The 26,612-nt window shown below is 41.2% G+C and overlaps 1 protein-coding gene across 7 annotated transcripts in view; it reads right to left on the bottom strand.

The window, feature by feature from the left end:
* PAM (peptidylglycine alpha-amidating monooxygenase) overlaps nucleotides 1–26,612 on the bottom strand; it is a 115,928-nt gene that overhangs the window by 54,261 nt on the left and 35,055 nt on the right. For all 7 annotated transcript variants that reach the window (XM_069880419.1, XM_069880418.1, XM_069880416.1 and 4 more), the window contains exons 4-6: nucleotides 25,125–25,182; nucleotides 12,373–12,460; nucleotides 5,284–5,369 (exon numbers count right to left, since the gene is read on the bottom strand). In XM_069880419.1, the coding sequence (XP_069736520.1) occupies nucleotides 5,284–5,369; nucleotides 12,373–12,460; nucleotides 25,125–25,182 (232 nt within the window). The remainder of the gene's footprint in view (nucleotides 1–5,283; nucleotides 5,370–12,372; nucleotides 12,461–25,124; nucleotides 25,183–26,612) is intronic.

Consider the following 26,612-nt stretch of genomic DNA (forward strand, 5'->3'; position numbering starts at 1 on the left):
TGGCTCCTACATGGTAGCTGACACAGAGGGTGTGGTCGGGAGATTTAAACAGCCCCCTGGGAGCACCAGCAACCACAGCATTGCCAAGAAGAGCAGGCAAACGGGTGTGTGGCATGTTAGAGAAGTGTGGTGAGCACTTTGCGCAGGCAGGGCGAGTTGGGAGGGCATGTGAGCTTGGCCAGGAGCAGTAGAGAACCATGGTGGCCACTCAGCAGAAAACTAGGGCTGCTCCAAGCTCCATACCAGCCGTGACTGATGCAGACTCCCAGACAGAGCCTCAGTAGGTGGATGCTGCCACCTAGATTGCAGGCCACAGGACGTGTTGCCCTCCTTCTTCAATATCAGACACCAGTAGGGAATTCATTTGTGGGAGTTGTGCTCAGGTGGAGGAACTCCTTGGACTGGTGACAGCACTCAGGGAAGAGGTGAGCAGGCTGAGGACCATCACAGAGTGCAAGAGGGAGATTGACCATTGGAATAATACTCTGTGCTCCTTGTCTCAGACCCAACAGGTGGGCTGTATGAAAAAGGCCTCCCCATCCTCTCTCCATTCAGCTGAAAAGAGAAATTTAGGAGACAGAATGGAATGGCAGCAGGTTCCTGCCTCATGCAACAGGCATGTCTCCCCTGCACAATAGATATGAAGCTCTGGAAGTGTGACATATCCTGCCCCCCATTCCCCAAGCTGCTGAAGAGGGCACAGGATGGAGAGGAGCTAGGTGAAGGTCTGGTTGCCACTCCACGCCAATGGCCATTACAAAGCCCATCTGTGCAGCAGGGATAAGTAGGAGGGAATGGGTGATTATGTCTCTGCCATTGGTTTGCCTGTCAGGATAACCAAACTGGCCCATGGTCACAGTCCTCCTCATCTCACATACCAAGCAGGTACGTGTAAGCATGAAACAAAAACAAAGGCTCAGAGGTGGTCCTCAAACCAATCAAAAGTACTAATAAGATTTGTATGAATTTTTGTGACGGAAGCATCCTGATATACGACCCGGGAGTTCTTGGAATTCCTACACATGGGTGGAGGTTGCACTACAATCCACTGTCACCCCCATCATCGGAACCACCGAAGATTGGGCCGACTGGCACCTCAGATGTTATCACTCCAGAATGGACTATAAATAATGAGAGGACCAAGCACAAATCGGAGCTCCTTCTCAGCTGGCCTGAGACGCCCCTGCACCAACATCGTCCACAACCCACAGACACCTCACCAGAGCATTTGCAGAAACTTCACTCACAGCAGCTTCGAGGAAACATCTTAAGGACTCCAGCACCGAAATCCGTACAGGTTGTACAGTCTTTTCCAACCATTACAGAATGCTAATATTGGCCTAGACGTAATCTTATATTCTTGACTTAGAATTGTAACATTATAGTTAATAAACTAAATGTTTAAATACAATTCTGGGTCCTACTCTGTCTACCTCGGTGTGTGACAAAGTGGAACCAAACCTCAATGAGGATGGTGGGCCCCACAGCCTTGAAATCTTCCCTAGGTTAAGATGCAACAAGCCTTCCATTAAAATGGCCTCTGATAAAAAGGAAAGGCAGGTTATCATCATAGCAGACTCCGTCCTAAAGGGAACAGAAGGACCAGTCTGCAGACCAGACTCACTACAAAGGGAAGTCTGCTGCCTCTCTGGAGCCTCAGAGATGTAGTGAGTAAACTACCAACTCTGGTCAGGCCCACAGATTATTATCCACTGCTGATCTTCCAATTAGGTAATATCAAAATCTTGACAGAAAACTTAAGAGTAATTAAAAAGGATTCTAGGGCCCTGGGAAGTATGGTGAAGGGCTCACAGTCACAAGTTGTTTTTTCCCCTGTCATCCTACTACTGGCAATGACAAGGGAAAGATTAGGACATGTTAGGAAATAAATAACTGGCTCCAAACCTGGTGGGAAGAGACAAACTTTGAGTTCTTTGATCACGGGTTGGCTGGCAAATCACCAGGTTTGCTATCAAAGGACAGGGTACACCCGACCCCTAGGGGCAAAAGGGTACTCACCAAGAAGACATCAAGGCTCACTAATAGAGCTTTAACCTAGATGTGAAGGGGGAGAGGGACATAACCAGGCTTGACCAAAAAAAGTCCAGGAAAAGTACTCCAGTTTCTGACCTCTTCCTGTCAGGAAGAGAGGAATAGTACTTCAAATGGCAGCACAGAAGGGTTAGATAATTCAGAAAGGAGTTGCTTAGGAATCAAGACCGTTCCCCTTAGGACCGTAGTGGGATTAACAGCCCAACTGAAGTGCATCTACACCAATGCACGCACCATGGGCAACAAAGAAGAAGAACTAAACTTTATCGTAAGGCAGGAGGACTATGATTTAATTGCTCTCATGGAATCGTGGTGGGATGACTCACATAACAGGGGACAGGACAAGGGGGAATGGCCTCAAGCTCCGCCAGGGTAGGTTCAGGCTGGACATGAGAAAAAAATTTTTCATGGAAAGGGTCACTGGACACTGGAACAAGCTGCCCAGGGAGGTAGTTGAGGCACCATCCCTGGAGGTATTTAAAAGATGGGTGGATGAGGTCCTGAGGGGCATAGTTTAATGGTTGATAGGAATGGTTGGACTCAATGATCCTGGGGGTCTTTTCCAACCTAGTAATTCTGTGACAACTGAAGCGCTGCTATGGAAGGCTACAGACTTTTAAGGAGGGATAGGCGAGGAAAGAGAGGCAGTGGGGTAGTCCTCTGTGTTAAAGATAGAATTTCAACAGCCTCGAACTCATTGACGGTGATGATAGTGTTAAATGTCTATGGGTGAAAATCAGACAGGTTCACCTAGTAAGGCAGATATGGTGGTGAGAGTCTGCTATAGACCATTCAGCCAGGATGAAGAGGCTGACAAGTCATTCTATAAGCAACTGGGAGAAGTCTCATGATTGCTAGCCCTTGTCCTCCTGGGATACTTCAACTTACCACGTCTGCTGGAAGTTTAATGTGGGGAAGACAACTTCCTGACACAACTGGTAAGCAAGCTGACTAGGGAAGGTGCCCTGCTGGACCTGCTATTTGTCAATAGAGAAGGACTTGCGGGAGATGTGACAGTTATAGGACACCTGGGGCATAGTGATCACAAGATGATAGAATTCTCAGTTGTAGGAGAAGCAAGGTGGGAGGTCAACAGCCACCTTAGACCTCTGGAGGGCAGACTTTGGTTTATTCAGAAGGCGGCTAGATCAAGTTGATGGGAGACAGTCCCTAAGGGCAAGGGAGCTCAGAAGGGCTGGATGCTCTTTAAGAAGGAATTTCTGGTAGCAAAGAGCAAGCCATCCTGTATGATGGAAAATGAGCTGGCAGGGAAGAAAACCAGCCTGGCTGAGTAAAGAGCTCTGGACAGAAATCAGGAAAAGAGGAAAATATACAAACTCTTGAAGAAGGGGCAGACAGCTCACGGGGACTACAAAGATGAAGTGAGATCTTGCAGAGAGAAAATCAGAAGGGCTAAAGACCTCGCAACAAGAAGGATGTTGAAGCTCTGGAGAGTGTCCACAAAATGGCAGTGAAGCTAGTGAAGGGGCTGGAGAGCAAGTCTTATGAGGAGCAGCTGAAGGAACTGGGGTTGTTTAGACTTGAGGAGAGGAGGCTGAAGGGAGACCTTATTGCTCTCTACAACTACCTAAAAGGAGGTTGCAGACAGGCAGGTGCTGGCTTCAAGCTGCGTCAGGAAGTTTAGACTAGACATTAGGAAAACTTTCTTCACAGAGAGCGTTATCAAGCACTGGAACAGGCTGCCCAGGGATGTGGTTGAGTTACCATCCCTGGAGGTGTTTTAAGGGTGGGTACATGAGGTGCTTGGGGACATGATTTAGTAGTAGACAGGTACAGTTGGAGGTGATGATCTTCAAGGTCTTTTCCAACCTAATGATTCTATGATTCTATGAATTTCTTCCTGTTCGATCAGTGAACCCTACTGCCTATGGCAAAGCCTACCTATAAACGAGACTGTAGCCTTTCTGTGCACAAATACATTATGAACGCCCCTGTCCTGCCAAGCCTTCTATTTATGGGCAGCTTAGAGACAAGAACATTAGGACTAGCTGGGGTTTAACAGCAAAGTAAATAACAGGCTTCCACAGAATCCTCCAAGCAATGTTTTCTTTAAGCTGACATTCTGATAACCAAATCACATAACTTTTGTGCTGATAAGTGTATAAATATACTGTTAAAAATAAAGCTCTACATGATAGCTGTGCACTGCTCCTGGTTATGAAAAGAGGCAGTAAAAGATTGAAGAGCTTTTTTTAAATTCAAGGTATTGACTGAGCAAGTATAGCAGGTATTTCTAGGACTCTTAGTGGCTATTAGAAAGAAATACTTCTCCCTGTCTTCCAGATGAACTACTCCAAGTAACTTAAAGAATGTTGATTGAATTCAGCAAAGCCATCTATCATACAAGAAAATGGGTATATAAACATGTTGCTCAACCACATCAAAGCATCAAGAAATTAAAGGCATAAAAATTGTTAAGTATATTTAAGACACAGAAAGAAGTCAATTCAGATTAAACTCACTAGTGCTTTCACCAATACAAATATTTTAATGCAATTTCTGTGCTGCTGTAAGATATATAAATAGTACCCTTCAAATAACACAGAGTAGAAAATGCAAGATTAATGCTATATAGAATATAGCATTACATTATGACAGTTCTCTCCCTTAGCCTTCTACTCCCCTATTGAAACCCATAATGTAATAGAATCACAGAATCACCAGGTTGGAGGAGACCCACCGGATATCGAGTCCAACCATTCCTATCAACCTTGTCCACTCGTGCCCTAAACACCTCCAGGGAAGGGGACTCAACCACCTCCCTGAGCAGCCTGTTCCAGTGCCCAAGAACCCCTTCTGTGAAAAATTTTTTCCTAATGTTCAGCCTAAACCTCCCCTGGCGGAGCCTGAGGCCATTCCCTCTTGTCCTGTCCCCTGCCACTTGGGAGAAGAGGCCAGCACCCTCCTCTTCACAACCTCCTTTCAGGTAGTTGTAGAGAACAATGAGGTCTCCCTCAGCCTCCTCTTCTCCAGGCTAAACAACCCCAGCTCTCTCATAGTAAATGATAGTAAATGATGACCAAAAACTCCCAAGTATGTTAGCTAGTATAATACACTAATAATTTATGAGGTTGGTATTTATACAGTTTCCATCAATTAAACATAATAAAAATATTATAGAAGGATCCTAGATATGCCAGGTGCTTACTTCCATGTCATCTTCTCTCCCTTGCCCCTGTATGTAAGTACTTCACTTTAAAGGCACAATACCTTTGGGTAGCCTGGTGGGTGGAGCGTTTCTTGCCCACGCATACAGGATGTTTGACTTGTCTTTGCATGTCCCTTCATCACAGTCCCTAAAAATACATGGAAAGAGAATGAAAGGATATATATACACACACTTTAATTCTGAAATCAGAAAACGGCAGGTGAACTACATGCAAAAGCAATACTTCTAAGATCTGTGAAGATGGTTTGGATGTGTGTTGATTAAACAGAATTCTTTTAATGTAGGCTGCTTTCCCAGGCATCATTACAACTTCCATTTTTGGTTTTTTCCTCCCTCTACCTTAAGATAGTGTTAGGCAGAGTCAAAAACATAACAGTTTTGATAGTCTCTGCAAGTCTAGTAATCAGTGGTGAAAAAAATAAAGGAAAACTTGATGTCAAAATTGATATTTAAAATTTTAAAATCATTGACTTAAAAAAAAAAAAGTTGTTAGGAAGCTGTACAGGAACCAACAGGTAGGAGGTACTCATGCTCTTCCCTTTACTTAGTGCCTGCTCACTGCTTTAAGTTTTAATTCCACTCCACAATGTCTTGTTTTTCACAAGCAGAAAAATCACAACACACACACATAAAACCCTAAACAAACAAAACAAGTGAAAAATAAAAAGAAACCAGAAGTGTTTGCTAAGTTACAGACCACAAACAGGTCACAGATACTTAACAATAACTGAAAGCTCTAGAGTTGTCCTTCCCCTCTGCACCTAACTCCTTGTGAGTGACAGAGCTAAGTGCATAGAAATCCCAAGGACTCTTATTCTAGATACCTTGAATCTGCAAGAACTGGTAAACTCAGGGCACAGGCTCTACCAAACATGTAAAGAGCCAGTCAGATGCAGTTGTACATACAGCACAATGTACCTGGACCACATCCAAGAGGGTGTTGACTGCTATATGTAGATGCGGGCTACAGGATGATATGCAACAAAAAAGGTATGCTAAGGGGCTTTCCAAACAGCCACCCAGAAGACACTTCTCTCTCTCAATCCTCTATTAGGAAAAAGGGTTATTTACAGAGTATATTTCTACCTTCTTCATTGGCAAAGCATTGCAGTACTGAACACAGAGTGCAGGTCATTCTACAGGTGCAACATACACAGAAAGCCTCAACTTGAAACTACTGAGACTACATCAACCGATCCAATCCAGATGCAATGAAGGTCGACACCCATGCCATTTCAATCCAAAACAAAATGGTACAGTGCCTCAGCAAGACATTACGTGCTTCTGTGATCCCAGAGAGCCTTACTGCAATTTAGCTGCTGTGTTTTCTTCTCACAGGAAATATTGCCATAATCATCAGACTACCAAGAGACAAGCCACTTCTTCCTTTTCACTAATTTTGCTCATGACACATACTTCTAAATCGTCACAACTACTAGCTTGGTCATCTCCCCCTCCAAACAGGTCCCAACGGACAAGCAAAACTTATTTCAGGATAAGTGAAATGTTTCATGACTGATGACTGATACAGCTGCAGGTGAAAGCTACATAACTTTCAACTGCTACAATCTAAAAAAACCTAAAGACTTCCAGGATCTAACCAGATATTCAGCTGCACATTTTGCAAATGCACTGAACAGACTGGTCAGGAGGAACAGCACAAATGCAGCTTCACCACCACACTCTGGGCAGCTAGATTTCGTTTATACCACAATATTTTTTAGACATGTGTTACCTAGGTAGAAGAACTAGACAGACTGTTCCAAACTTTCCTCCTGAGACACTGGTTGACAGAGGGGGAAGACTGCTGGGAAGAAAGATTAAATACATACAGCGCTTTTTCATTATGCTTCAAAAAATTGTCAACATTCTCATTTAGCCATCAGTCCTCATCTTGAAACTCCAAGTTTTCAGAAAAACACAAACTCTGAGAAGTTCTGTTAAGAAGAGTTAAGATAACAGAGGAAGAGATTTAAAAGGAGTAAGCTAGTAAAAATTTCACATTTATAAACAAACATAAAAGTTTAATCAACCATTGAAATTCATAGCTTATTTACATGAATTTTTCTCAGGAAAAAAACTGAGATTCCAAATAGAATGAGCAGCATAGAATACCTTAAAAATGGACTATATCTGCATATTATGTGATATTGTACTAACAACTAATTTTGACTCTGGTCAACACCTGGGGCCGAGTCATGTGGGGGAGGGAATGGAAATAAAGATCGCCGACCACTTGCTGTGTCTTTGCCTTTTACAAACTCTCCTGGACTTTCCAAATGGATTCCCCTCAGCCCTGGGGTAAGCTCAGGAGCTGGGTTTTTTAATGGTACTGAGGTTTTGACCGATTACCTGGACTGAAAGGAAAATATTTCACTTTGTCAGCAAGACCAGTATTTGGCTACCTATTTAGGATATTTGCACTGTTTAGGAAAGCAAAGAACTTCTACTTCTCTTTCATACTTTACTCCTCAATTCTCACCAAGACGTGTAAAAAAAGAAAATCGAGGTGAGTAGGAAAAATAATAATCTTTAGTTATCGTGCTGAATGCTGCCAAACATTCTGGGTTAGTGGCAAAAGTAAGACACTACACTTAGAAATACAAATCTTGATAGTGTTCCTACTCTCCTCTAAGCAGTGTAATGCAAGTATTTCATTGAACCGATCTTGATATCTTTTGCAACCTTTACTGAACTATTGATATCGAAAGCTTCCAAACCAATGTTCTCTTGCCAACAGAAACAGCTAGACCAATAGAGGAATTACTGGGTGGTGATTTATGGTTTGTAGTTGTACACTAATTTAGATTAGATAACTACTTAAAGCTGCCCTGTCTGAGCTCTAAACAAAAGCTGTATCTGCAACTCATGTCATTCATGGGAGCTCATTTCAGTATTAGGTTTGATGCAGTGTGAGACCTGTCTTCCCAGCAGACTCAAAAGTTCTGAATAATTCAGTATTGTTTAAATAATTCATGTAACTCTTCATTATCTATGGTGAATCTGAACTTTTGACAAATCAGCTCAGGCATACTAATTTGATTTTGGAACTGTTTAACAGCTCTAGCAGAACTTCTTGTAATACTGCTGAATGTCTCTTAGGGCCAATTATGATCAAGAAACAGAAGCAGCTACACTTTTTTTTTGAGGGGCACTGAGTAAAACCTGATCAAATAGGCCCTAGGAGCCTATTCTATTTCTTAGGAAAGGCTAGGTATTTCAAGAAGGGAGAAACACCCATGCAACCTTTTAGCATTTGTTCAGATCCAGATTCTAACAAGTTCCAGTTAATGCGTCACTCTGCAGAGCCACTGCAGGTCCCACATCAGTAGATGGCTTTTCAGGAGGCACGGGGCATTTGCATAAATAGCATCAAGTCACCAGAAAAGCCAGCACGCCAGAAAGTGTCACAGATCAGTGCTCAGTGCTCCTATGGCCACAGAACAACTAATCCTAGTAGCGTTATTTGGCTGCTGTTATCTTCCTCTCTCCCTCTCCTCCACACCCAAAACTAGCCTGTTTAAAACTTAACGCCTCAGCAAAATGGATTTTGTCCTTGCCTTCTGAATGCTCCTGCAGGACTGGAAGGCTGTGGCACCTCCCCTATGAGGACACGCTGAGAAAGTTGGGCTTGCTTAGCCTAGAGGAGAGAAGGCTCTGGGGAGACCTTTTAGCAGCCCTCCAAGACTCCAAGGGGGGCCTGCAGGAAAGGTGGGGAGAGACTCTATATGGGAGTTTAGCAGTAGGACACGCATTAATGTTTTAAGCTGAAAGAGTGCAGATTTATATTAGATATTAGGTATTATTTTTCTGTGAGGATGGTGAAGCACGGGAACAGGTCACCCAGAGAAATTGTGGATGGCCCATCCCTGGAGGTGTTCAAGGCCAGGTTGGATGAAGATTTTAGCAAACTGATTTATTGGAAGGAGGGCTGGAACTACATGATCTTTAAGGTCCCTTCCAACCCAAACCATTCAACGACTGTTTTCCTTTAGTGCACCTAGCCCACATTACGATGTTATGAAACAGCTCTTGAGTTTAAATGTTTTTACAACTGATTACAAACTATCTGATTATTGTTGCCCAGCATTTTCATGAAGAAACTACAATAAAGCAAAAAAGCCAACATGGTATGCCTTAAATGAATAAAAATTGGCTATGTAAAAATGTTGTGCATGTGAACAGCAAGGGAAAGGTCCTTGCTAAACAAGACTTATACTGGTATCCTTAAATGCTGGTTCTCAAACAATCATTCTTTTGGAAGAGCAAATGATGGAAGAGCAAGTGAAGCCATCACTCACAACACTACATGGAGCAAAAAAAAAAATCAAACACGAAAAACAATATGAAAAATAAAAGACATCTCACCATAGAATCGCGAGGTTGGAAGAGACCCACCAGATCTCGAGTCCAACCATTCCTATCAAACACTAAACCATGCCCCTTAGCACCTCGTCCACCCATGTCTTAAACACCTCCAGGGAAGCTGACTCAACCACCCTCCTAGGCAGCCTGGTCCAGTGCCCAATGACCCTTTCTGTGAAAAATTTTTTCCTAATGTTCAGCCTAAACCTCCCCTGGCGGAGCTTGAGGCCATTCCCTCTTGTCCTGTCCCCTGTCACTTGGGAGAAGAGGCCAGCTCCCTCCTCTCCACAACCTCCTTTCAGGTAGTTGTAGACAGCAATGAGGTCTCCCCTCAACCTCCTCTTCTCAAGGCTAAACAACCCTAGCTCTCTCAGCCATTCCTCATAAGGCCTGTTCTCCAGCCCCTTCACCAGCTTTGTTGCTCTTCTCTGGACTCGTTCCAGAGCCTCAACATCCTTCTTGTGGTGAGGGGCCCAGAACTGAACACAGGATTCCAGGGCCGGTCTCACCAGTGCCGAGTACAGAGGGAGAATAACCTCCCTGGACTTGCTGGTCACGCCATTTCTGATACAAGCCAAGATGCCATTGGCCTTCTTGGCCACCTGGGCACACTGCTGGCTCATGTTCAGTTGGCTGTCAACCAACACCCCCAGGTATTTCTCCTCCAGGCGGCTTTCCAGGCAGACTTCTCCTAGTCTGTAGCACTGCACAGGGTTGTTGTGCCCCAAGTGCAGGACCCCACATTTGGCCTTTTTAAATTTCATGCCATTGGACTCAGCCCATTGGTCCAGCCTGTTCAGATCCCTTTGCAGAGCCTCCCTACCCTCCAGCAGATCGACGCTTCCACCTAGCTTAGTGTCATCCACAAACTTACTAAGGGTGCACTCAATGCCTTCACCCAGGTCATTGATAAAGACATTGAACACATACTACGTTAATTATATACACACATGGAACAGGCATTTGTAACAAGCTTATATAAGCGTGTCAAACAGGTACAAACGCAAATGTTTCACGCAGATCAGATACGATCATATTTTTAGCCTTGGAGATAGCCATGAGCAGAGCGAAATGAAATACTGCAAACAGTTGCGACAGGCATGTGAAACGATGAGACACTGAACTAAGAGATTTTGTTTTGTGAATGTAAAGTCTTACACCTCAGAAACTATATACAAACACCCCAACAGGATTGAATTAAATCTTGCATATGGAAAATTGGATTTAAATACAACACTAATTACATGTTTCATCATTTGACAGGTTGCTGCTAAGTACAGCAATAAGAAATAACAGGATGCACAGACTGCCACTGGTTAGTCATCTGCTGGGCAACTGTTCTTCTCCAGCAAGAGTGACGATATATCCAGGAAGCTCAAACAACTTGAACCCTAGTCTCAAATCCAGGATTTGAGATTGATTCAGCTTTGAAGACCCTTATGACTTTTCAGCTTTTGATCCATCTCTGAAAGCTCCAGAACTAAACATTTCACTTACATCTTCCCCTCGATGTCATTTAGGCATTATCTCGTAATCTCAACACAAGCACCTTATCAATCTCTAAAAATCTAATTCTATCGTGTACGCATTACTTCAGGGCTCTAATAAAACTCCTTCCAGGTACAGGAAAAAATACAAAAAACCCTATAAGTACAATCTATTCAATTGTAAATAGAACACTCAAGATTTAAACTGTTTTTAAAAGCCCACAATAGGAACAGTTTTATGTTGGTATATTTTTTCGTATTAAAATACTAAAAAAGTATATTCCAGCATATAAGATACAATAAAAAGAACACAGAAAAGGTGCCTGCTGGGAAAATAAATCAATAGAAATTCTGTGCTTTCTTAGTTTTACTTTGATCTGAACTTAAGCACTGCTTTTCTAATAAGACAGGATTACAACATTTTCAGTATTAGAACTGTTGGTTCATAGTTATTTGAGAGATAAAACTTCTGATAGAAATTTGTTGTATATTCAAAATATGAATCATCTCCCCAAGCTATGCAAATACTATTTAAATGTTAAACTCATATTTATTGTGGAAAATGTTATACTACACTTCTAAATCTAAATTCCAGCTCTAGTTATCTTTCTGATAAAGATAAATTATAATTACACAACTCCCATCTGAAAATCTATATTAAAATTGTTCCACAGATCAGAATAAGTCACATAAGCTTTGCAGTGTCAGCAAAAGTACCTTATCTGCTGTCTCTTGAAAATCTGAAGAAAACCTGCAAATTTATCAGACAGACATTCATTTACAATCACTTTCACCTTCTCTTCACCTTGGCTCCCCAAACCTCTTTTAGTGGCACTGAGAGCTTCTCTCTGCCATCACTGCTTAGACAATCTGAAGGGCAAGTCAACTACCAAATCACTCAACAGAAGCTTCTTCAGCTTATCCTTCACTGGATACCTAATACAATATTACTTCGTCCAGAGAAAAGCAGCCAACTATAGAGGAAGGCTAGATACCTTGGTATCCAATAGCATCCTGCCCACTACAGCTTGTGTCCTCCTTGGAGACAGTTATTCATGAATAATCAGAAAACAGATCTTTTCTCCCACCTTAGAGGAGTTAGTTGAAAAAAAAAAAAGAAATACTTCTAAGTGTGGAAAGATTGCAATGTTATGAATTTATTCTTCCTTCAAAATTTTTCTACTTTTCCAAAAAACTGAGAGACCAGAAAAGGTTTATGCGTGGGAGCAGTTAACAGAAAAGTTATGTACAATAACAAAACCAAATTGCAACTCTCACCAGTAGCTTTTAGTAGAAGATGGTTCATTACATCCGAAGAGTAACATATGATGGACGGTGTCCATGCTGGCATGAGGCTTAAAGTCAACTGAAAAACAAAATGATAAATAAAAAAACCAATCCTTACTCTCACCATAAGTTAGGTAACTAAAAGCATTTTGCTCCATTTTTTCTCTATAATATTAGAAACAAGGCACGTATACACTCATTTACTTACCTCCTACGTTACATTTACAAGCCTTCCTTAAATGCCCATTCAACACCCTGTCTCCTAATCTAAAACACTGTACCTCACTTAGTCACGAAGAAAGAGAAATTCCAACTTCCCACTCAAACCTGCTGTGTTTTTCCCTAGAAGTTAAATATGACACAAAACATACCAATGTATCCCAAGGCACAAAATTTTACGGTAACCACTCTAATTTCAAACTAACTTCAGAATTTATACTTGTAATTTAGAAATACTTTCCTACTACTTTGGCACTTCTTCATCAAAAATACAAACAGTAAGCTACAGTTAAGAGCAACTAACATCTTAGGCATTAGTTGAAGTGGTATCTTCTTCCTGTACTCCACCTGGTTTACATTTTTTCTGTGTCTTTCTTTGGACAAGAGTTATAACAAGGGATCATGAGTTATTCTAAATAATACGTCAAACTCTTCGGAACGGAAAACAAGATTTGCTCAAAGTTACCACAATCTCATTGCCCAAATACTTCTCATTATTAGAAACTTAAATGGAGGTGAATGTTCAGCACTTAAATGTCTGTTCTTTACCTCATGCCACAAACAAAACACTGGATTTGTTTCTCAAATGTTCATGATCCTATTTAGTATAGGAAAAGGTTACCAACATCACACAAGTAATATTTAGCATGAATGTACAATTATGGCATTTCTGGAAATAAAACAAGCTAAATTGTGTATTTCCTTTTATTACTACTGAAATGATGCGTTAAATGTAGGGAATTCAATGGAATTTTTCTTCACCTAAGAGAGAGGAGGACCTTGGAGGGTTTTCAACCTTATTCCACAGCAGAATTTCCAAACTCTAGTCACTCCTGTCCCTACATGTACATAAACACTAAACAGCCTTCAGATAACTCTTCCAAGAGTCTTAATATCGGCAGATGGCAAAGCTGCAAACCACTGAAAACACTGCACTTGGAAATCAGTATACTACTATGTGGCTGAGGCAGGGTTCCTGAAGTGAGTGATGTGGATTACTGTCCCAGTTTTATAAGGGGGGGGGGGGGGAATCAAATAGCTTCTATCTCTATTTTTGGGACTGAGGTCTATTGTGAAAAGTGATGGAAAACAGCCACAAGGCAGGCAAATAAAATTCCAGCTGGAAGACATAAGGCATTAAGTCAGATTGTGAGGATATGGGGACACCAGAGGTGAGGGCTTGGTTTGGGAAGTAAAATATGCACCCACATGGCCTGGAAAGTACTTTCAGTACTATATACGAATTCAGAAGTGCTAAACTTGCCAGCATGAATAAAGTCCACAGACTACATAACAGGTTTCTTCTTTTCCTACAAACAAATTCTATTCATTTCACAGCTAAAAAACTAACCTGCGTTACAGAAAGACTGCCCATTTCAATTAGTAGTGAAATTAAACTTAACTCTTGAATAGGAAACAATGTGTGATTTTATGTGGACTTTAGTCTTCAGGTGTTTCAGATGTTTTAAGCTGCTCATATCAATTTAAATGAGAGACTAAATTTCTGAAGGAATTAATAAGAAGTTCACAGATGTGAAATCCAATAAATTTAATTGCTAAACTTGATACTTGTAGAAAATACGTGGTAAGGAACACCTAGAAGCCTTCAATAAAGATAAAGGTTACGCCTCTTGCCTGCTAAAACCACCATGAGTCCTCCTGGTTAACTGTTTCTCACTGTTTCTTTTTACTTCTCTACTGCTCTCATATCTTGTGCATTCCTGTAATACGCATCACGAAATTTTAAATTCTCTCTGCACAGTGCCCACTACAATGATATTCTAGAGCATGAATGGGTCCATTATGCACTGTTACAAAACTTAACTACAAATACCTCACTAAATACTACTCAGTTAACAAAGCAAAACTGGACTCTTGCGAGAGGCACTTGCATACACTGTTTTAGTTCACACATCTCATCATTGCTTCTGACACGAGTTGAAAAACCTCTCAGTCTGGCTGTGATCTTAAGAGAGCTTTGTAAAGTCAGTTATTCTGTTCCTTCATAGTTATTTTCTTAGCAGTATATCCAAGCTATATCAGATTTGCAAACAGAGGATCAAAAACATCCTCTGTTATAAAAGCCATACACATTAGCAAGAGATTCAAGTCAAATGCAGTGCCTGTCACTACAAACGGCTAAAGAAATACCAAACAAAAGCCTTATATTCCTAACTGACAGACAAAATATTATAATAATGTTAAGAACATCATTCAATAGTTACCTACTTTTTATGCATAAAGCAGTGCTACAAAACATTGCTAAAGCAACAAAAACAGTTTTGGTACGTATATACACTAATTCTGAATGATATCTAACTTTCCTGACCAAGTACTACTTTTAATTACGAGCTTCTTCAAGGAACAGGAATGAGGAGAACATGACATCAGTTTAACCTAAACTAGACACTTAAAATTTTTTAAATTATTTTTAAATTATTTTTTTTTAAAAAATAATATAAGAAGTTTCCTTTTGAAAATAACAATTCAGTGATATAAAGTTAATATCCTTTTTTAAAAAGAAATTATCAATATATCAGTATCAACAGTTTCAGATTACAGGGACAGAGGCCTTAAAGACATGCCTTATTGCAACAAGGGACTTCCCATCCTCTCTCCATTCAGCTGAAGAGAGAAATTTAGGAGATGGAGGGGAATGGCAGCAGGTTCCTGCCCAGTGCAGCTGATGTGCCTCCTCTGCTTTAACCTCAGCCTCCCATGTTCCCTTGCACAGCAGATACGAAGGCCCACAAGTGGAACCAAACCTTAATTAGCATGGTGGGTCTCAAAGCCTAGAAACATTCCCTAGATTAAGACACCATAAGCCATCCATCAAAACGGCCTCTGTTAAGGAGAAAAGATGGGTCATTGTCATAGAGGCTCCCTTCTAAAGGGAACACAAGGCTCAATATGCAGACCAGACCCATTACATAGAGAAGTCTGCTGCCTACCTGGGGTCTCGGTTAGAGATGCAAGAAAAAAAAAACCTCCCAGCTCTGGTCAGGCCCATGGATTATTATCCACTACTGATTTTCCAAGCAGGGAGTAATGAAAATCCAACAAGACATCTGAGGGCAAATAAGAGGGACTTCAGGGCCTTTGGATGCGTGGTGAAGGGATCCAGTGCACAGGTACCGTTCTTCTCTGTCAATCCTGTTACAGGGAACGATCAGCAAAGGAGTAGGAATAGAGTCAGGAAATAAATACCTGGCTCTGAGCCTGGTGTGAGGAGTAAAACTTTGGGTTCTATGACCATGGGTTGGCCTGCATGATAGCAGACTTGCTGACAAAGGATGGGGTGGACTTGTCCCCAAGGGGCTTACCAAGAAACTAGCGGGGCTCATCAATCAATAAAACCGGGCTTGATAGAAACTGGCCTGCGAATGGCACTCCAGTGCCTGAGGGATGGTGTGCTAGTGAGGCCCTTTGGTCTGCCACCTTGGAAGTGGGAGGTAGCACTTCAAGTGGCGGCAAGACACAAAGGTTGTTGATGAGTTAGAAAGTACAGCGAGTAGTCGCTTAGGAATTAAGACTATTCCCCACAGGAGAGTGGCAGTATCAACAGCCCAAGTGAAGTGCATCTACACCAATGCATGCAGCAGGACAACCGGGCGATCAGGCCCAGTCAACACGGGTTTATGAAAGGCAGGTCCTGCCATACTAAGTTGATCTCCTATGATAAGGTGATCCTGCGTGATGGACTAGCGAAAGGCTGTGGATACGGTGTACCTGGACTTCAGTAAAGCCTTTGACGCAGTTTCTCACAGTATTGTGCTTGAGAAACTGGCTGTCACTGGCCTGCTGGTTTACCCTCTGCTGGGTAAAAGACTGTCTGGATGGCCGGGCCCAAAGAGTTCTGGTAAATGGAGTTCAATCCAGTTGGAGGCCCATCACAAGTGCTATTTGCCAAGGCTCAGTGTTGGGTCCAGTTCTGTTCACTATCTTTACCAATGACCTGGATGAGAGGATTGAATGATAAGTTCACGGCTGACACTAAGCTGGGTGGAACTGAGGGTAGGGAGGCTCTACAAAGGGATCTGGACAAGCTGGATCAGCAGGCTGTGACTAGTGGGATGAGGCTCAATGAGACTCAGTGTTGAGTCCTGCACTTGGGGACAAGAACTCTGTGCGGTGCCACAGGCTTGGAGAAGAGTGGTTGGAAAGCTGCCTGGCAGAGAAAGACCTGGGGGTCTTGGTTGACAGCCGGTTGAATATCAGTCAGCAGGGCGTGCACCAGTGGGGCCAGTAGGCCAATAGCACCTTGCCTTGTATCAGAAATGGTATGGCCAGCAGGACCAGGGAAGTGCTTCTGCCCCCATACTCAGCGCTAGTGAGGCGGCACCTTGAATGTTGTGTTCAGTTTTGGGCCTTTTGCTACAAGAAAGACACTAAGGTCCTGGAGCGTGTCCAAAGAAGCTGGTGAAGGGGCTGGAGAGCAGGTCTTATGAGGAGCGGCCAAGGGAACTGGTGTTGTTTAGCCCAGAGAAAAGGAGGCTAAGCTACCCGAAAGGAGGTTGTAGAGAGATGGGTGTTGGTCTCCTCTCCCAAGTGACAGACTATGGGACAAGTGGGAAACGACCTCAAGTTTTGCCAGGGAAGGTTCAGATTAGACCTTAGGAAAGATTTCATCATTGAAAGGGTTATTGGGTACTGGAATAGGCTGCCCAAGAGCGATGATTGAGTCACCATCCCCTGAGGTACTGAAAAGATGGGGTAGATGAGGTGCTCAGGGTTGTGATTTAGTAGTGGACAGGCACAGTTGGACTCTATGATCTCTAAGGTCTTTTCCAACCTAGCAAGTCTATGATTCTGTGATTTTATGATTCTATGATCTGTCCATTATTGACACTGCAGATTGACACTTCTTGTGCCAGAAGTAGATTTACATTTCTCCTGTCTCATATAGCAGCAATAGTAACTTTCCCACTGTTTCCAATTCACTTTGAAATTGCTCAATTTAGATGAAAATATTGATTTTTTTTTCAATTCTCTGAAAATTTAAGTAGTGTGAAATATATTTGAGTTGTTTCCCTCCTGCTGCAATATTTTTAAAAGAGATACTATGACATAGTAAGGGTTAGATTTTTCAAACATGACTCATTTGGCATGTGACAGGTTTGGTTTTATTGTTGTGGTCTGAAAAAGCAATATTTAAAAGACAGGAAGATGATGCTTTCAACTGTAAATTGAAAAACTGAGTGGCACAAAACTACTAGTTGCATTTTAGATTTTTAAATTTAAAATTTTATTCTAAGTAATAAAATAAAATATTCTGAAAGTAAGCAAACATTTCTCAACTTTCATTAAAATCACTAGTGCAAACTTTCTAACAATGATAGAATCATAGAATAGTTAGTGTTGGAAGGGAAGATCATCTAGTTCCAACCCCCTCCCATGCGCAGGGACATCCCACTAGATCAGGTTACCCAAGGCCTCATCCAGCCTGGCCTTAAACACCTCCAGGAATGGGGTATCCAGAACTTCCCTTGGCAGCTTTTTCCAGTGTCTCACCACTGTCATGGTGAAGAAATTCTTCCTCATGGCTAGTCTAAATCTGTCCTTCTCCAGTTTATACCTGTTCCCCCTCATCCTATCACCACAGGCCTGTATGAATAATCCCTCTCCAGCTTTCTTGTAGGCTCCTTTCAGGTACTGGAAGGTTGCTGTAAGATCTCCTGGGAGCCTTCTCTTCTCCAGGCTGAACAAGCCCACCTCTCTCAGTCTGTCCTCATATGCTACAGCCCTCTGATCATCTTTGTAGCCCTCCTCTGGACCCATTCCAACAGTTCCATATTCTTCTTATGCTGGGGTTTCCAGAACTGGACACAATACGCCAGGTGGCATTTTACAAGAGTGGAGTAGAGGGGCAGAATCACCTCCCTAAAGATGCTGGCCACACTTCTTTTGATGCAGCCCAGGATACGGTTGGCCTTCTGGGCTGCAAGCGCACATTGCCCGCTCATGTCGAGCTTCTCATTGACTAGCATCCCCAAGTCCTTCTCTGCAGCGCTGCTCTCAATGACATCATCCCCCATTGTGTACTGAAATAGGGATTGCCCCAACCCAGGTGTAGGACCTTGCACTTGGCCTTGTTGAATCGCATGAGGTTCTCACAGGCCCACTTCTCCAGCCTCTCCAAGTCCCTCTGGATGGTATCCCGTCCTTCCCATGTGGCAACTACATGATTCAGCTTAGTGTCATCTGCAGACTTGCTGAGGGTGCACTCAATCTGGCTTTCAATATCATTGATAAAGATATTAAACAGCACCAGTCATAGTACGGACCCTGAGGGACACCACTAGCCACAGATCTCCATCTGGACTTTGAGCCATTGACCACTAGTCTTTGAATATGACCATCCCACCAGTTTCTTATCCACTGTACCGTCCACCCATCAAATCCCTATCTCTCCAATTTAGAGATAAGGATGTTGTGGGTGACCGTGTCAAAGGCTTTACGGAAGTTTAGATGCATCAGATCTGTCCATTACTCCATTGTAGAAAGCCACTAAGATGGTCATACATGACTTGCCCCTGGTGAAGCCATGCTGGCTGCCATTAATCACCTCCATGTCCTCCACATGCTTTAGCATAGCTTCTAGGAGGATCTGTTCCATGGTCTTCCATGACAGATAAGTAGTTCCCAAGGTCCACTTTTCTACTCTGTTTAAAAATTGGGACAATGTTACCCTCCTTCCAGTCACCAGGGACTTCTCCTGATCACCATGACAATGTTAACAATAACAGTGTTAAACTTAGGAGGCTAAGCTACCCGAAAGGAGGTTGTAGAGAGATGGGTGTTGGTCTCCTCTCCCAAGTGACAGACTATGGGACAAGTGGGAAACGACCTCAAGTTTTGCCAGGGAAGGTTCAGATTAGACCTTAGGAAAGATTTCATCATTGAAAGGGTTATTGGGTACTGGAATAGGCTGCCCAAGAGCGATGATTGAGTCACCATCCCCTGAGGTACTGAAAAGATGGGGTAGATGAGGTGCTCAGGGTTGTGATTTAGTAGTGGACAGGCACAGTTGGACTCTATGATCTCTAAGGTCTTTTCCAACCTAGCAAGTCTATGATTCTGTGATTTTATGATTCTATGATCTGTCCATTATTGACACTGCAGATTGACACTTCTTGTGCCAGAAGTAGATTTACATTTCTCCTGTCTCATATAGCAGCAATAGTAACTTTCCCACTGTTTCCAATTCACTTTGAAATTGCTCAATTTAGATGAAAATATTGATTTTTTTTTTTTCAATTCTCTGAAAATTTAAGTAGCGTGAAATATATTTGAGTTGTTTCCCTCCTGCTGCAATATTTTTAAAAGAGATACTATGACATAGTAAGGGTTAGATTTTTCAAACATGACTCATTTGGCATGTGACAGGTTTGGTTTTATTGTTGTGGGCTGAAAAAGCAATATTTAAAAGACAGGAAGATGATGCTTTCAACTGTAAATTGAAAAACTGAGTGGCACAAAACTACTAGTTGCATTTTAGATTTTTAAATTTAAAATTTTATTCTAAGTAATAAAATAAAATATTCTGAAAGTAAGCAAACATTTCTCAACTTTCATTAAAATCACTAGTGCAAACTTTCTAACAATCATAGAATCATAGAATAGTTAGTGTTGGAAGGGAAGATCATCTAGTTCCAACCCCCTCCCATGCGCAGGGACATCCCACTAGATCAGGTTACCCAAGGCCTCATCCAGCCTGGCCTTAAACACCTCCAGGAATGGGGTATCCAGAACTTCCCTTGGCAGCTTTTTCCAGTGTCTCACCACTGTCATGGTGAAGAAATTCTTCCTCATGGCTAGTCTAAATCTGTCCTTCTCCAGTTTATACCTGTTCCCCCTCATCCTATCACCACAGGCCTGTATGAATAATCCCTCTCCAGCTTTCTTGTAGGCTCCTTTCAGGTACTGGAAGGTTGCTGTAAGATCTCCTGGGAGCCTTCTCTTCTCCAGGCTGAACAAGCCCACCTCTCTCAGTCTGTCCTCATATGCTACAGCCCTCTGATCATCTTTGTAGCCCTCCTCTGGACCCATTCCAACAGTTCCATATTCTTCTTATGCTGGGGTTTCCAGAACTGGACACAATACGCCAGGTGGCATTTTACAAGAGTGGAGTAGAGGGGCAGAATCACCTCCCTAAAGATGCTGGCCACACTTCTTTTGATGCAGCCCAGGATACGGTTGGCCTTCTGGGCTGCAAGCGCACATTGCCCGCTCATGTCGAGCTTCTCATTGACTAGCATCCCCAAGTCCTTCTCTGCAGCGCTGCTCTCAATGACATCATCCCCCATTGTGTACTGAAATAGGGATTGCCCCAACCCAGGTGTAGGACCTTGCACTTGGCCTTGTTGAATCGCATGAGGTTCTCACAGGCCCACTTCTCCAGCCTCTCCAAGTCCCTCTGGATGGTATCCCGTCCTTCCCATGTGGCAACTACATGATTCAGCTTAGTGTCATCTGCAGACTTGCTGAGGGTGCACTCAATCTGGCTTTCAATATCATTGATAAAGATATTAAACAGCACCAGTCATAGTACGGACCCTGAGGGACACCACTAGCCACAGATCTCCATCTGGACTTTGAGCCATTGACCACTAGTCTTTGAATATGACCATCCCACCAGTTTCTTATCCACTGTACCGTCCACCCATCAAATCCCTATCTCTCCAATTTAGAGATAAGGATGTTGTGGGTGACCGTGTCAAAGGCTTTACGGAAGTTTAGATGCATCAGATCTGTCCATTACTCCATTGTAGAAAGCCACTAAGATGGTCATACATGACTTGCCCCTGGTGAAGCCATGCTGGCTGCCATTAATCACCTCCATGTCCTCCACATGCTTTAGCATAGCTTCTAGGAGGATCTGTTCCATGGTCTTCCATGACAGATAAGTAGTTCCCAAGGTCCACTTTTCTACTCTGTTTAAAAATTGGGACAATGTTACCCTCCTTCCAGTCACCAGGGACTTCTCCTGATCACCATGACAATGTTAACAATAACAGTGTTAAACTTAGGAGGCTAAGCTACCCGAAAGGAGGTTGTAGAGAGATGGGTGTTGGTCTCCTCTCCCAAGTGACAGACTATGGGACAAGTGGGAAACGACCTCAAGTTTTGCCAGGGAAGGTTCAGATTAGACCTTAGGAAAGATTTCATCATTGAAAGGGTTATTGGGTACTGGAATAGGCTGCCCAAGAGCGATGATTGAGTCACCATCCCCTGAGGTACTGAAAAGATGGGGTAGATGAGGTGCTCAGGGTTGTGATTTAGTAGTGGACAGGCACAGTTGGACTCTATGATCTCTAAGGTCTTTTCCAACCTAGCAAGTCTATGATTCTGTGATTTTATGATTCTATGATCTGTCCATTATTGACACTGCAGATTGACACTTCTTGTGCCAGAAGTAGATTTACATTTCTCCTGTCTCATATAGCAGCAATAGTAACTTTCCCACTGTTTCCAATTCACTTTGAAATTGCTCAATTTAGATGAAAATATTGATTTTTTTTTTTTCAATTCTCTGAAAATTTAAGTAGCGTGAAATATATTTGAGTTGTTTCCCTCCTGCTGCAATATTTTTAAAAGAGATACTATGACATAGTAAGGGTTAGATTTTTCAAACATGACTCATTTGGCATGTGACAGGTTTGGTTTTATTGTTGTGGGCTGAAAAAGCAATATTTAAAAGACAGGAAGATGATGCTTTCAACTGTAAATTGAAAAACTGAGTGGCACAAAACTACTAGTTGCATTTTAGATTTTTAAATTTAAAATTTTATTCTAAGTAATAAAATAAAATATTCTGAAAGTAAGCAAACATTTCTCAACTTTCATTAAAATCACTAGTGCAAACTTTCTAACAATCATAGAATCATAGAATAGTTAGTGTTGGAAGGGAAGATCATCTAGTTCCAACCCCCTCCCATGCGCAGGGACATCCCACTAGATCAGGTTACCCAAGGCCTCATCCAACCTGGCCTTAAACACCTCCAGGAATGGGGTATCCACAGCTTTGCAGTACGAAGTTATACTCATTGTCCCTCTACAACCATGACTGTATACTCGTTTTAAATCTTTAGGGGAATGTCAAAGCTGAAGTCTTAATTCATATAGTTTCAGAAAATATTTTCTACTTGCTAACAAATGAAGAACTACTAAAAGAGATGCTCTTTCTTCCAAGGACCTTATGTTTCACCCACATACACCCAAAATACCCTGCTGCAGGTTCTACAAATAGAACTCTGTTCCACATTGCCTTGGAGGATAAACAAGTGATTCTTGTGTATGTACACCTCCTCATGCTGAAGCTCTTCAGAACACAAACTGTCATCTTGATACAGGACAGTACATTTATTACTTTGTAGATGCTTCTACCAAAGTAAAACAGTAATTAATGATAGTTAATTACATTATTTACTGGCAATGTAAAGAAGGCAGATACTGCTTAAACCATAAAAATCTAGACACTATCCTTTAAAAAAGAAGTATTTAATTCTCTCTATGTCAATCTTCTATGCTTATTTAAGCAACACAAAATACATGTCTAAAAATCAGTTCATTGTTAGCTTCACAACACTTAGTTTTAAGAAGTATTTAAGGTAAATCTCCAGTAAGCATCTCATTTCTTATATGATGATACCTATTGTAAAAACTACCCTTTACTGAGAAGAAGATTTAATTAGCTGTTTAGGTAAGATAAGATAGGTGAGTTTACACTCTTTCTATTCTCTACAAATGGATATGTTTGAGTCTAGTCTTTGCAATGATCAGGTAACTTCTGTTGATTGTAAAGACTCCAATCTGACAAATCTTTTCTCCTGAAAACACTTCCCAGTGACTTTACTGAAGCTAGAGGGAGCTGACCACATGCTTACAACTGACCATATGCTTATCCATTCTGGTGGAAGGGACCAAAGAAAAATAAAACTCAAGCAATTTTGTTTTATTTTCAAGGCATCCAAATAGTTGTAAGCAATCCTGGGAAAACATTATCTAAAGAAAAACTTACTCTGTGAAATACGCTCATCAAGTTCCTCTTACTCCACCTGGCAGCTAGAATGGTTTTTCTCCAGACCTTACGCTGCTTTGTATAAGCCAAACATGGTGATCACTGGAAAGGTGACCAAATTCAATAAAAAATGGTGAAGAACATGTAAGCACCTAAAACCTAAAGGTTTTGCAGTCTTCAGAAGAAAAAAAAAAAATGTGTTGCCTTGCATGATTCACATTGAGGCTTTGCAAAAATACTACTTCTAAGTAAATTCCTTTTGTAGGTCTTTTTAAACATACCACTGAAAGAAGTTTATGCAGCTTTTAAACATGTAAATACTAAATGACAGAACTAAGTGCACAGTAATCTAATAAAGAATCTAACTACGCGGTTTTCCAACTCAGTGAAGCCATAAATGAAAATTGCTTAAGCAGGAGGTTAGTAGTATGCCTTTCTATGAATCATTTGAAAACAGAACTGTGTTGCACACATTGCACAGCAAGTACAGTTTATCAGAGAATGAATACTCACTCCCTTGAATGCTCATTTTTCTTTCTGGGTTCAAACTCACAACCAAAATATGAAGTCAGGTTCTGACTTCTTTACAAAGCACATAGGCAGAGAAAACACTTAAGAAAATTTACTCTATTTAGTTACTATAATGCCACATGAAAAATCTAAGCACAGTATTCCATTCCCGAGGGACGTCCACAAGGAAATCCACATGGAACAATAGTCTCATAACATATTACAACTAAAACTACATAGGATTCCCACCATATTTATTTTAAGTACAGATATTCTCAATTGCAACAAAAGAGTAAAGGAAGCAAGGTGTAGGTATTTTAACTTCTCATGTTTTTCTTTTCATGCCAGTTTATAGCATGTTCTGATAGTGAAAACTATCTTCAGTCAAACAAACAAACTTGACCAACTGTATGTTCACAAGCAAGCCAAAATAGAATGAGAAGTACCTCATATACCTCCTGCACAGATGATGTTTTACTGCATTTGTATTATAGTACTTACAGCTATTTGTTAGCCATCACATTCATGCTCCAACATTAAAAAAAAAAAAAAAGAGGGGAGAGGGTCTGATTGTTACTCCCCTCACGCCCCGCCCCAGATAAGTAAAACCTTACTGCAGTCAGCACTGACTATAAGTGCAAAGGATTTACAGCCTGTACCAGCAGGTAAAAAACCAGCCTGCTCAGCAGAGCAAAATTAAGTATCCAGCCAGAGACAGAAAGCCAATACTTTACAAATAAGGCTGTTCGCTACTGACTGCTGGAGGAATCTGATTGCAGCTCCTTACCTACTATTACTCTCGAATCTTTCCAGATACAGTTTGTTACCTTGACTCTTAAGTAGCTCTCTCTAGTCTGTTTCTGCATTAGCCATGATGAAATCATTTTGGAAATTGACAGTCAAAGATTAAGGCAATATGAATAAAACAGGAAAAAAAAATGCTGAGGTTCTTCAAATTGTATTGCTTAGACTCTTTCAGTTAACCAGTACTCACCTACGTAAGCTTCATCATCCACCGGCAGGGGTACTGACATGCAGAGGTATGTATCTGACTATTAAAAGACAAAAGAACAGACACTGCCTTTAAATTTTGAATATTCAGAATGAATAAACAAAGTATCAAAATTTTCTATGCACTAGCCAAATGGATTTCTATTTATAGCAGTATTTCACTCTATTCCAAGATTCATAAAATTGGACGACAAAGTTTAAAAATACTGTGCCTTTAAAACAACAATCACAGAAATATTTATTTTTGATTCACGCATCTAATTCTTCATGATAATGCAAATATTCTTTCCTGGATATTCTAAGGAATATCACATGTCCTTTAAATCAAAGAAAAAGACCAGAATCAATTAAAAAAGAAACAAATTGATCAGCGATTTTGTTGATTAAGCACTATACAGGACTAAACATTTTCCTGGATGAACTGGAGAAACAATCTACACAAGATACAGTGCAAAGGGAACTCCAGTCAGAAAACTTATCAAATCTTCATGATGCTAGTTGCCTTTGTTGCCTAGAAGACTTTCATTTTGAGTTGAAAATCATCAGCATGTAAGCCTTGCAAGTATTCCTGGATTAAAATATGAACCAGTTAAAATGTAAATACAGTAAAAACTCAGAGCAATGACCACAAAAAAAAAAAAAAAAAAAATCCGTGTTTTCTATCTACAATTATCTTGGTTAATTATGAAAGAACCTGCATTATAAAACAAAGCGCTTGACAACAGTAAAACCTAAATACAGCAATCCTATTGAAAGGAAAGCTCTTGCTTCATACTTCAAAAAGAACAGTCAGTAAATCATTGTAATGATAGAAAATTACATTTTTTAAATGCATTTGAATTAAGCAAACAAAAAATTAAGTCAGTCTCACCTTTGTCAGCTAGATGAAAGGTGCTACAAAAACACCACCTAGAAAAAACACCACCTGCTGTACTGAGATATTTGGCTAAAGATGATATAGGATAACTAGATTATTATCATAAAAAATGAACTCACTGATGTCGTTTATTTAATGTAAGAGCAATTAGGCTATAAGGTCAGCAATGTAACTGTTAGGTTGAGAGCTACACTATTAACTATTTCAAACCGTTTTCAACTTTTAAGGTTGTTTAAGAAAGGACAGATGTCAGCATTGGTATTGCACTACACCTATGTACTCAAAATCTAACAGGATTTTTGCTTTATAAGGACTTACTAAACCGCAAAAGATAGAACTTCTACAATTAAAAACTTCAAAACTAATCTAAAAGAAGACATTACAAATAGGAGCAAATGATAAATGCAACTGAGAAGGAAGGACAAGTACAATCATGATAATATGTGTTTATACAAAGCAGTGATGTGCATAGATAAGAAAACATTTTTGGTACATTTGCTAGAAGGTAAGAAGGACGAACAGAGGTCAGCCAATACAACTGTTGTGAATACCTTTGTGTACTCTACAGAGTGTACAGAATGAACATACTAAAGC

Source organism: Phaenicophaeus curvirostris, chromosome Z (genome assembly GCF_032191515.1).
Source record: "Phaenicophaeus curvirostris isolate KB17595 chromosome Z, BPBGC_Pcur_1.0, whole genome shotgun sequence".
Classification (NCBI taxonomy): Eukaryota; Metazoa; Chordata; class Aves; order Cuculiformes; family Cuculidae; genus Phaenicophaeus; species Phaenicophaeus curvirostris.